This window comes from Hemibagrus wyckioides, linkage group LG03 (assembly GCF_019097595.1).
Source record: "Hemibagrus wyckioides isolate EC202008001 linkage group LG03, SWU_Hwy_1.0, whole genome shotgun sequence".
Lineage (NCBI taxonomy): Eukaryota > Metazoa > Chordata > Actinopteri > Siluriformes > Bagridae > Hemibagrus > Hemibagrus wyckioides.
Genome location: NC_080712.1, coordinates 30669971 through 30682033, shown reverse-complemented (window position 1 = coordinate 30682033; position 12063 = coordinate 30669971). Strand labels below are relative to the sequence as shown.

The following is a 12063-nucleotide window of genomic DNA, read 5'->3' as shown; positions in this document are numbered from 1 at the left end:
ACAAGGTTATTTGTTTCCTGAGACAATAAAGTACATATAAGTTATTTACAAGTATAAAGACTTAATTAATAAAATGCAACGGTGATGTAGTGTAAACTGGAGAAGGATAACAAAAGAAGACATGAAAAAAATTAAATGCATTTTTATAAAATTCTCAGATAATCAATTTTACGGTATTTTTTTTTTTTACTTTTTAATATATATTCTTTTTTATGTGTGCGTTTGGTTTGTCCTGGTAATTTTAACGTCTAGGTTAAATAACATAAAGCACTTTAATATTTTTTTTTATAAGAACACGAAGGTCTTAGTTACTGATTCGACACCGAGCCGACTCATTTTGCTCCGAAGTCTGTCACTGACGATTCGAAACGTTTCGTTCGTTTCAAGTGAATCGATTCTTCAGCGCACCGAGTCTAATAGATTTATAAAATACTGATCGTTTAAAATGCACGCTAAATTATACGACACTGTTCTTTGTATATTTGTTTCAGCATTATAGAGCGTGTTTAAAATGTGGTGAAGGATTAAGTGATTTGACTGCTAATTTTGTGCTAAGCCAAGCCCCGCCCACAGTCCGATAGTGTAGTGTGATGAGACTCTGGGAGAGTTTCTGTTAGAGGAGGAAATTACTGCTGCAGCGTGTGTGCTCATGGTGAGGTAAAAACAAAATAAATTACGGCATTAAAAGCTTTAATATTATTTAACATTATTATTATGTACTAGTTTATTTTGCTAAAGCAATTGCATGTCAGTTATTTTGAAATTTAAGCTAGCTAGAGACTGACGACTTTCTACACCGTCACTTCCGCTATTTTTTTGTTTCTATATTTCTTTTTATCTTTATTTATTTATTTTTTCTAGAAACCTATCATTTTATAGCCAGTACACGTTTTTTTTTATTATACTCATTAGCAAAGTTTGTCTTGAAATACTCCTCCAAAACCTTTTTTTTGTTTTACGCCATCTGATTCGTGAGTCGACTCCTAAATGATTCAGTAGCGGTTCTAGCGAATATAGTTTTCTAGTAGTTTATTCTTTCACACACACACACACACACACACACACACACACACACACACATACATATATTTTTTTTTTCTTGTTGTGTTTACCTTAACCACGTGTTGAACTTCCTCTAAACCAAATTATATCTTTATAGACCTTGCTTTATGCACAAGGACATTGTCTCCAAACTGTTGTTGTGTTAGAAGCATGCAGCTTTTAAGATGTCTCCATTGTCTCTTTAGTCTCCCATTTGGCCATACAGTGTGATCTGAGGCCAGATATTAGACGTATGGAGTCCATCTCACCCAAAAGCTTTTCAACACATGCCTCAACACATGTCCAGTTCATCTACTTTGGAGAAAGAAAGAAATTTCTGATTCCAGAGTCACTGTGGTTATCAGCCATGAATTAAAAGTTTTGGGACACCCGTCAAAATCAATTCAAGTGTTGTTTTTCAGGGGTTGGGCTCGGCCCCTTAGTTCCAGTGAAAGGAACTCTTAATGCTTCAGCTTCATACCAAGACATTTTGGACAATTTCATGCGCACTGGTGTGCAGTCATGTTGGAACAGTTTGGCAGTGACTCCTTCCTGTTCCTACATGACTGCACACCAGTGCACAAAGCAAGGTCATGGGTGAGTGAGTTTGGTGTGGAGGAACTGCACAGAGTCCTGACCTCAACCTGATAGAACACCTTTAGGATGAATTAGAGTGGAGACTGCGAGCCGGACCTTCTCGTCCAACATCAGTGCCTGACCTCACAAATGCGCTTCTAGAGAAATGGTCAAAAATTCCTATAAACACACTCCTAAACCTTGTGGAAAGCCTTCCCAGGAGAGTTGAAGCTGTTATAGCTACAAAGGGTGGGTGAACTCCTTATTACATTCATGTGCATGTAAAGACAGACGTCCCAGTTTTGACCTGGCGCACAGTCGCCGCTCTAATTCACCCCAAAGGTGTTCTATCAGGTTGAGGTCAGGACTCTGTGCAGGCCAGTCAAGTTCCTCCACACCAAACTATATATACATGTTTGGCTGAAAAGTGTGTATGTTTTTCTCTGAATTATTTCTTTAAGTGAGTAATACCACAGTACTAAATTCATCTCTCTGCTTTCAGGTTCACATTTGCACAGAAATGTCTTCTTAAAGGATTTGCGATAAGCTGATCGGGAAACACTGAACAAATCCGCGACCGTCCTTCATATACGACTTAATATAAAACTCGGAATAATGGATTCTGAGAAGGAGCTGATTGACAGTGAGTGTGAGCAGGACACAGCAGGAGCAGCTCAGTGCCTGAAGACCACTGACAAGCAACAAGTCTTCATGTTGAGCGAAATGGAGGTGTCTGAAAGGGTGGGACGTGTTTGTCGATCTCTAAACTATCAACCAAAGAGGGTTCAAAAGTCTAGTGCTGAAAAGGTGTTCGACGACACCGCTGACCTGATCGTCAGCGATACAGAAGAAGCATCCAACGAACAGGACGTCCGCAGGATGGAGGACCTGGGTGACCATGAGATCAGCAGGAAAGGCTACAGATTGAGGAAAAGAGTGGAAAAGAACCAGGGTTATGAGCAAGAGGCGCAGACGTCCTCGGATGAGACGGATCAAAATCCAGAGAGTCCGAAACACAAAAGGCATTTTCCGAAAAGCAAAAAGTATTTGTGTAATCTCTGTGGTATGGAATACACACGCAAACGCAACCTGGATACCCACATAAGGATCCACACGGGAGAAACACCGTACACGTGTAAGGTCTGTGGAAAGGGGTTCAGACGCAGCGACTGGTTATCGAAACATATGAAAAGTCACAAAGACAAAAAATCTCCTGATGGCACCGAGAAGCGGTTCGCTTGCGACCAATGCGACAGGACGTACGTATACAGAGACTCTCTCCACCAACATCGGCGCAAACACATGGGCGAGAAACCTTTCCCCTGTGCAATTTGCCCTTTGAGATTTTACAATAATGCCAGCCTTAGGAAGCATTTAGTGTACCACTCGGATGACCGTCCGTACACGTGCTCCCAATGCGGACACAGCTTCAAGCACGTGGGAACTCTTAATAAGCACAAGCGCATTCACACCGGGGAAAAACCCTATTCGTGTAGCATCTGTGGGGGAAAGTACGCATACAGATACAGCTTGATACAGCATATGAAAAGCTCCAGCTGTCAGCGCTCACAAGCTACTTGATTTGATTCATGACATATGGCATTGTCATATTGATCATGTTTATATACTGGTCAGGTGATTTCTGCTATGATGCAACCATGCAGGGAAGCTGCACCGATCAGCCATAACATTATGACCACTGAGAGGTGAGGTGAATAAGACTAATTATCTCCTCATCATGGCACCTGTTAGTGGGTGGGATATATAGAAGCAGGAAAAATGGGCAAGGATTTGAGCAAGTTTGATGAAGGGTTTGATGAATCTCCAAAACTGCAGCTCTTGTGGGCTGTTCCCGGTCTGCAGTGGTCAGTGTCTATTAAATGTATCCTTTAAGTCCTGTAAGTCCATGGAGGCCCCACCTCGCAACTTACCAGACTTAAAGGATCTGCTGCTAACATCTTAGTGCCAGATACCACAGCACACCTTCAGGGATGTAGTAGAGTCCATGCCTTGATGGGTCAGGGCTGTTTTTCCAGCAAACGGGGGATCAACACAATATTAGGCAGGTGGTCATAATGTTATGCCTGATCGGTGTATATAAATGTCAAGCACACAAAAATGGGAAACCAATTCAGGGAAATAATCACACACACACACAAAAAATAATCTGACTCCTGTGGTGTTTTCTCGAACCTCAGACACAGCCGGCTGGCATATGAGTTGAACATAAGGAATCGAAAGGACGGGGGCAAGAAAGATGCTAATGCAATCTGGCATTCTCACAAAGGTACAGTTGTTGTTACGTCGGTTTGATCATTATAACTGATGGAAAATCAAACAGCAAGCATAATGGCCTTGGCCATAAAAAGCCGTGCCATAAAAAGCCGTGCAAATCAGTTGGCTGTTCCACCAGGAAAAGAAAAAAGCCGGTGAAGGAACCGGACATTCCAAATCCAGTTGTTCCAGTGACCAGGGGTACCAGAGAGTCTTCAGGAGAAAGTGGAATAAGCCTAGGCCTGTACAGCAGCACAGGTCGAGGGCAGTAAAACCTGGTACTGCTTGAATCACTGCACCAGGGTCTGTGAAAAAGAAGAATGAATTTGGACAGAACAGATTTTTGCCTTATCATGAACTTTGTTTTTTGATTTTGATTTTTTGAAAATGGGTCACATTTAAAAAGTCATGTATACATGTTCCTGCACATACTGGTGTATAGAAACATGATGCTTTTTCCTTATAGAATAGTGATTACTGACAGTACAGTAGCCTACCATATATATATATCTATCCTTCTTTTCTACTGATTTATGGAACACTGAAAACTTTCCTTTGAGGTACTGCTTGACTGATTTGTGATGGATTTCACATCTCTTTTCTTACATGAAACAGTGAAAAGATGCTTTTCTTACATGAGCCATGTCTTTGACTCCTTCCTAGCCAAGTCTATATGGAGCTGTTTGGTCTGGAATCCTGGAGCAGTACAGTGTAGAGGAACGGGTTATTAAGTGGAAGTCATTTGGCCTCATCACAGCTTGTCAAGATCCAGAGAACCAGACCCTCCTCATTGTCCTTGTCTGTTTTTCCATTCAGTGGGAGGCTTTGAAAGCTTCAGAGAAAGAAATGGGGTTTTCATATTTATTTACATCTCTGTGTGGTTTTTGTGTTACTCTGTGAAATTGATATATTCGATATAATCGATATAATTCAACATGATAAAAACTAGAAAGCCTTTAGAAAGAATGAATGATGTTTAAAAGTTTTGGTAGTTTCCGTACAGAAAGTCGGCCAAGGATTAGCTCACTGTGAGCCGCACTGACATTAAAATGATGGAGCTGGAAAGACCCGAATGCTCAGGAGGGGGTTGATGTAATGTGGTGATGTAAAAAAAAAAAACGTGCTATGGCTATGTTTTGTCTGCTTCCATGGAACAGCCTCGCTTTTGTTTAATTCAGAATAAACACTTCATTTGATGCCATGACCTTGGACTAGTTTAATTTCTTTATTGCCACTATTACTGGCAATTATCCTTCACACACAGCATCAGAAACTATTTTTATCTGATCCGAGTGTGCAGATTTTTATTTTATTTTTTTTAAAAAAGGCTACTAGTTTTGAAATTGAACAATAATAAAATAATAACTGTCTGTGCGTGTCCAGTGCACATCGATCGTTAGTAGAGATCAATTATAATCTGGAGTGATGGAGCTGAGGTTCGAGACCCCATGCTGACCGAGCTGACGCTGCCATTCGACCCTTTTTCAAAAAAAAAAAAAAAAACCCTCACAAAAAAACAAGACCTTCTACTTCAGTTCAGATATAAATCTGGATCCAGATGTCTCATTTGCGTTACTGAAACCAGTAACTCGTTTTCTGTGGTTGTTATATCAGCCTTGTAGCTTAAGAGCAAAAATAACAAAAAGGAAGCTCTGGTAACCGAACATGTCTTGACTGACTGCATCTGGAAACTTTTCTTTCACATGTTATTTCTGGACTTTATTTTTTTGGTGATTTTAATCAGGAGGAAGGTTTATTATATACATTATAACAGGTGGACTTGTTCACTTGGGATTTTAGATTTAGATCTGTAACGAGCAAACCGGGCGAGAGTGACGAGAAAAACATCCCTCGAGAGGAATTATGACTCAGAAGTGAACACCAGCTCTTCTAGGAGACTGAGAGAAAACACACACAGTACCAAGTGTGTTGAAGTGATACAGAGTGTTGTGCATCATTCACTAACGTAAACTTTATGTTTTACGACAAAAACTGCTTTGATCAATCATTGGTCAGTGAAACAATTTTGTTGTGGTTTGTGTCTAAAAAAATGACACAAGAAAGACAAAAGTGAAAAACGAAGGCAAAACACCAGCACATGGTACATGAGGTTTCTTTTTATGGGTGTGTTTTATGAGAAACTTTTATCGCGTTTCTCTGGTATGAGTGAAGATTGATCTTTGGGCAACTCTGCGTTTGGGTCACTCAGGGTTAACGTTATTCTTGTGTCATTGTTTTAGTAAGCTGTGGAAAGTTTCAGGAATGGAAAGATTTTTCTGTTTCTTTTAGGCTTTGAGACATTGTCTCTGGCTTCGGTTGCTGTTGTAGGTCTTTGAGGAGGAAAGTTATTCTGCTGATAAGGTCTGTGGGGAGTGAGGAAGGAGAGACTCAAAAACAACAGTGAAAATGAGTATGTGGTCAGAAGGACATGTGAGCTGCACTTAGAAAAGATTTATTTAACTCTGACCTCACAGCCTCTTTTGTCTGATATACTCAATAGTATATAAATTGTGATATTCCATAGAAATAAAATTTCTAATATTGGAACATTTCTGATACTTTTTTATTTTTTAAATTTCAGATCATCTTGACAGTTCAGATGAAGACTCCTGATGTAGGGCGACAAAAATCAATCTGCTGCGTGTGGAAAAATTTAGAGCAGGTTTACATTCAAAGCTTATTAACTTTAACAGTAGTGTGTGTGTGTGTGTGTGTGTGTTTGCTTTTCTGCAAGCTCTCACACAATTGTCACCATTGTGTCACGAATAGCACGAGTGGCGTCCATCACCGTGTCTCTATAAAGATCCGCGTCAGGCTGTTGTAAGACTTCGTCAGCATTAGCAGTCCACTCGGGCAGGAAGTCCTCCTTGTTCATCTCGCACACGTTGTGCAAAATACAGCAGGCTGTAACGATGTCGGGCATAAAGGCGACGTCGACGTCGTTGCGTTTCAGCAGGCACCTCCAACGACCTTTAAGACGCCCGAAAGCGTTTTCCGCTACCGTGCAAGCCGAGTTTAACCTGCCGTTGAAGTGGCGCTGTTCAGGAGTCAGAGAGTGCTCATCTGTGAAGCCCTTCATCAGCCACTTCTTTAACGGGTACGCTGCATTACCAATGAGATGAACAGGAATCTCTACTCCGTTCACGGTCAAGGCGTCCTGTGTAGAATTTACACAGCGTTAACTCTTACTGTGAATAAATCAATAGTATAATCTTCGGAAAATGAAAAAATATATACACCGATCAGGCATAACATTATGACCACCTGCCTAATATCGTGATGGTCCCCCTTTTGCTGCCGAAACAGCCCTGACCCGTCCTGCACTGTGTATTCTGACACCTTTCTGTGTATTCTGACATCAGAACCAGCATTAACTTCTTCAGCAATTTGAGCAACAGTAGCTCGTCTGTTGGATCGGATCACACGGGCCAGCCTTCACTCCCCACGTGCATCAATGAGTCTTGGACGTCCATGACTCTGTCACCGGTTCACCACTGTTCCTTCCTTGGACCACTTTTGATAGATACTGACCATTGCAGACCGGGAACACCCCACAAGAGCTGCACTTTTAGAGATGCTCTGATCCAGTCATCTATCCATCACGATTTGGCCCTTCGTCAAACTTGCTCAAATCCTTACGCTCCCTGCTTCTAACACATCAACTTTGAGGACAAACAGGTGCCATGATGAGGAGATAATCAGTCTTATTCACTTCACCTCTAAGTGCTCAGAATGTTATGCCTGATCGGTGTATATCACGAGCAAACTGTTGTATAAAGGAATTGCATTGATCTGTGTCAAATTGTATATAACATGCAGAGGCTTACCTCACGAGGGAACAGGTATCCGTCTTGTTCTTCTGCCTTCTTGTAGAGAGGAGAAGTAGCCAACACTCTTGCGTTGTTTGTGCGACCCGGATAGCCAACATATATGTCTGTGAAGCTGGATTAAAAAGAAAAGGTTTAATTGCAGCCAAAGATGGTTCAGTAAAGGTGAATACTTACAGCTTAGCCATGGCTTAAACTTCATATATAATGTACAATTTTCTACAGTCCCCCATCCCCAATGTTATTTGTATATTTAAACTCCAGTACTGAGTGTAAACATGCGACGCTCATAAATGTTCTCTGAAGACCACAGTGAAGATCGTTACCACATGTTGTGGTCCACGACTGCTTGCAGAATAATGGAGTGCCACTTTCTGTTGTTGAAGTAAGCAGCTGGGTTTTCTCTGGGAGAGCTGATGGGGATGTGGGTCACACCGATCGCCCCGGCACACATGGGGTAGCCGCGTCCTGCAAAGCCCCTGAGAGTGTTTTGAAGAATCTCCCCTTCTGGCAAGGTGATGAACTGTTTAAGGATGACAGTGTTCAGGGCAGAGGTGACCTGACGCACTAAAGTGCACACAGTGGACAGTCCTACACCGAAGAGACAGCTGATGGTCCGATATTCGCTCGGGGTCGCGTACCACCACAGCACGATGGCCAGCCTGCGCCGCGGCTCCAGGGCTTTCCTCCAGCGGGTCGACTTGCGTCTCAGTTTCTCCTCGACCAGTCCTAGTAGGAACTCAAACGTGCTCCGGGACATGCGGAAATGATCCACCCACTGCTCATCATCGAAGTTAGCCAGGACATTGGACCAGAAGACTTCTCCATGGGGTCTGTCTCTCCTCCACACTCGTCTCTCCAGCCCGTGCAGGTGGAGGAGTCGTGTACACAGCGCCAGGGCTCTCAGCCTCACATACCGTCTCCGAGCTCTGCGCCGGGCGGCTTCATATTCCCTCCTGCTCCGCTCCAGGTTTTCATCCAGCGTCCTTTTTATATCCAGAACTCGCCTGTGTGAGCTCAGTAACCCATTACACAACATTAACTGCTTTGAAAACGTGTGGAAAAGCAACAACATAGTCGCCGAATCGACGCTCGATACCAAGGAGATCTCCCGTGCCATTGTTGTCAAAACAAACCGAATTCCGGCGCACGAGAGAGACGTCACATCTATGAAGCTCAATATCGACGTATATTTATATATTATTTTTTATTTAAAATAAAATAAAATTCTTCGTTGGAACACCACTTGCATAAAACCGAACAAAAAAAAATGGAAATAATTTTTAGTGAATTTAATTTTTATACTGAATCTCCAAAACGTATTAAAATATTAAAATATGTTGGCATCGGGTTTGTTTAGCTGTCCATATCTGTGTGGGATTTTTAATTAAATAAAAAATATTAATGTTTATATTTTTACATGGATTTCAACATGTTTAACCTTTTAGTGATTTGTGTTTTTTGTATGTATGTGTAATTTATATTAGCTGATTAGCAAATATTAATTTATAAATGTATTAAACAAATTAACCCTTTATTTTCCTATGAGGATAAAATAATATAATTATATGTAGTAGTAGTAATAATAAATAATATAAAATAAATAATACAAAAAAATAATATTATATGTTAGTAATGTCTTTGAATTTTTTTTTTATTTTGGATTTAAAGGTTTAAAATCCTGCATTTATTATATTATTTATTTATTTGTTTGTTTTGTTGTTTTTTCTCCCTTCTTTTTTTGTATGCTAGTGTATTTTCAACCTCCACTTTGTGTTTATATAATTTACATGATAAACTAATTATGTTATAATAAGTAATACATAAATATATAATAACAATAATAATAATAATAATAATAATAATAATAATAATAATAATAAGACAAGATAGACATACAAGATGAGATTCTCTTTGGGAGTGACACGGTTGGACAGGATCAGGAACGAGTACATTAGAGGGACAGCTCATGTTGGACGTTTGGGGGACAAAGTTAGGGAGGCCAGATTAAGATGGTTTGGACATGTTCAGAGGAGGGAGAGTGAATATATTGGTAGGAGAATGTTGGACATGGAGCTGCCAGGCAGGAGGCAAAGAGGAAGGCCAAAGAGGAGGTATATGGATGTAATAAATGAGGATATGAAGCTAGTGGGTGTAAGTGTTGAGGATGCAGAAAATAGGGATAGGTGGAGGGAGATGATTCGTTGTGGCGACCCCTGAAGGGTAAAGCCGAAAGAAGAAGAAAAAGAAGAATAGTTTTACAAGTGTCACTATTCAAGCTTTTTAAGTTGCAGTTCCACATGAAGACCGGTAGATGGCAGCCGAGGCTCAACAGCTGCTCTTGAAGCGCGTGACGCTTTAGACTGACTTCACAAACTGAAGCAATGGACAGCTTTTTATTCATACCGGATTTGCACTATTTTGAAAAATGCTCCTCATAACAGCCCTGCTTCGAATGTAGGTCAAGTTCAAGTGACAAAAACATAATATTTAGAAAGAGTTAATTGCAAATAAAACACGAACAGTAATACATCTGACTGAAATGCTGCTCTGAGCTACAGGCGTCAGTGATCACGTGACTATAAAACACACCTCATTTGGCTTAGAAATAGATTAAAAAAAAAACAGTAAAAGCACGATAAAGCCGACATTTTCGCCCCATAGAGAGAATTATCCTGCAGAGCTCTTTAGAAGGAGGCTTTAGAGGGAACAGGCCATAACAATGGTCAGCAACTCATCAGTACAGTGACACGGCAACGTGTTTAAGACAGAATTAAGACAGGATTCAGAAAAACAAATGAAGAAAATATTCCCTGTTCTTTTTTAATACAGACTGATTGACAGACTGACCACTAAAACTGATTTACTGACTAATTGATTGCCACTGTGGTTTGTTTGCTTAATTTATACTGTATGGTTTAAATGTTGATATTTATTAATGTATTTCATGTTGATGTGAATACCTGACTGACTAACTAATTGACTGACCTACTGACTAAAATGATTAATTGACCAACAGACTAATTGACTGACTAAATAAATGACTGACTAAATTATTTTAAATTATGACTTATTGACTAACTGACTGATTAAATAATTGACTAATTGGCTGACTAATTTACTGACTAACTAATTGATTGACAAATTGATTAATTGGCTAACTGATTGAACTACTGACTAAATGACTAATTGACCAACAGACTAGCGGACTGACTAAATAAATGACTGACTAAATTAAAGACTGACTTATCGACTAACTGACTGATTAAATAATTGACTAATTGACTGACAAATTCTCTGACCAACTAATTGATTGACTAATTGACTGACTGACTGACTAACCTACAAACTAAGTACTTAATTGACCAACAGACTAATAGACTGACTTAATAACTGACTAAATTATTGACTGACTGACTTATTGACTAACTTAATGATTAAATAATTGACTGACAAATTGGCTGACTAATTGACTGACCTACTGACTAAATGACTATTTGACCAACGGACTAACTGACTGACTGATTAAATGATTGACTAATTTACTGACTGACTGAATTAATGACTGATTGACTAATTGATTGACTGATTGATTGATTGATTGATTGATTGATTGACTGACTGACTGACTGACTGACTGACTGACTGATTGACTGACTGACTGACTGACTGATTGATTGATTGATTGACTGATTGGTTGATTGATTGATTGTTTGACCCCTTTGTTTGGCTGGTTCATGTCCACTTCAGTAGAAATGGTCCAAACTTTTAATTTCTTCAGTGTATGGTGAAATATCAGCAGCTAACAGGATCTTTTGGGACATTTGGGATTAGACAATCCCAGGTTGTTGATGTGAATACCTGATCCACCTTGAAGCCTAAAGTTTTAGGGCTTGTGCGCGCGCGTGCTTAGAGATGTAATAAATTTGAATCTTTAAGCCAAGAGATCATGGGTTACTCTTTTTAGCAGCATTTGTCGGCGGCGGTGTCGGGGGGTGTAGCGGCGGAAGCTTGCGCGTGAGGAAGGGAGGGAGGGACGGAGCGAGTGAGCGAGCGAGCGCGTGCGTGCGTGAGGCAGAGGGCGAAGCGTGGAAACGCACAGCGCGCGCACCGTCACCGCGGAGCAGCGCTCTGATCTCCAAAGCTCAGGACGAGGCAGCAGGTAAGAACTGACTTTAATCCTCTCTTAGTTATGTAATTCCTCCGCTCCTGGATTTTTATTTTAACACGGCGTAGTCGCCTTGGTGCATTTTTTTTAATGCACATGCACAGCTAATTAGAGTTAAATGAACGGTGCAGGTGTTCCCTTAACAGGCTACACTAGGAAATTTAATAAACACTAAAG

General features: G+C 40.5%; 2 protein-coding genes across 3 annotated transcripts; one reads left to right on the top strand and one right to left on the bottom strand.

Annotated features, from left to right (window-relative positions):
• Positions 1-361: 361 nt before the first annotated feature.
• Positions 362-6303, top strand: LOC131351332 (gastrula zinc finger protein XlCGF7.1-like). 2 transcript variants are annotated; one of them, XM_058386733.1, is made up of 2 exons: positions 362-652; positions 2120-6303. In XM_058386733.1, the coding sequence occupies exon 2, from the start codon at positions 2233-2235 to the stop codon at positions 3196-3198; it is 966 nt and encodes a 321-aa protein (XP_058242716.1). In that variant the 5' UTR covers positions 362-652; positions 2120-2232; the 3' UTR covers positions 3199-6303. The 2 variants fall into 2 exon arrangements, with proteins under 2 accessions (XP_058242716.1, XP_058242715.1); XM_058386732.1 differs by having other exon boundaries at positions 362-657.
• Positions 6304-6423: 120 nt separating this feature from the next.
• zmp:0000000634 (uncharacterized) lies at positions 6424-8875 on the bottom strand. Its single transcript, XM_058386731.1, has 3 exons — positions 8045-8875; positions 7719-7833; positions 6424-7048 (listed from the first exon to the last, which is right to left on the bottom strand). Exons 1-3 carry the CDS (start codon positions 8836-8838, stop codon positions 6629-6631), a joined length of 1329 nt encoding a protein of 442 aa, XP_058242714.1. The 5' UTR covers positions 8839-8875; the 3' UTR covers positions 6424-6628.
• Positions 8876-12063: the final 3188 nt, after the last annotated feature.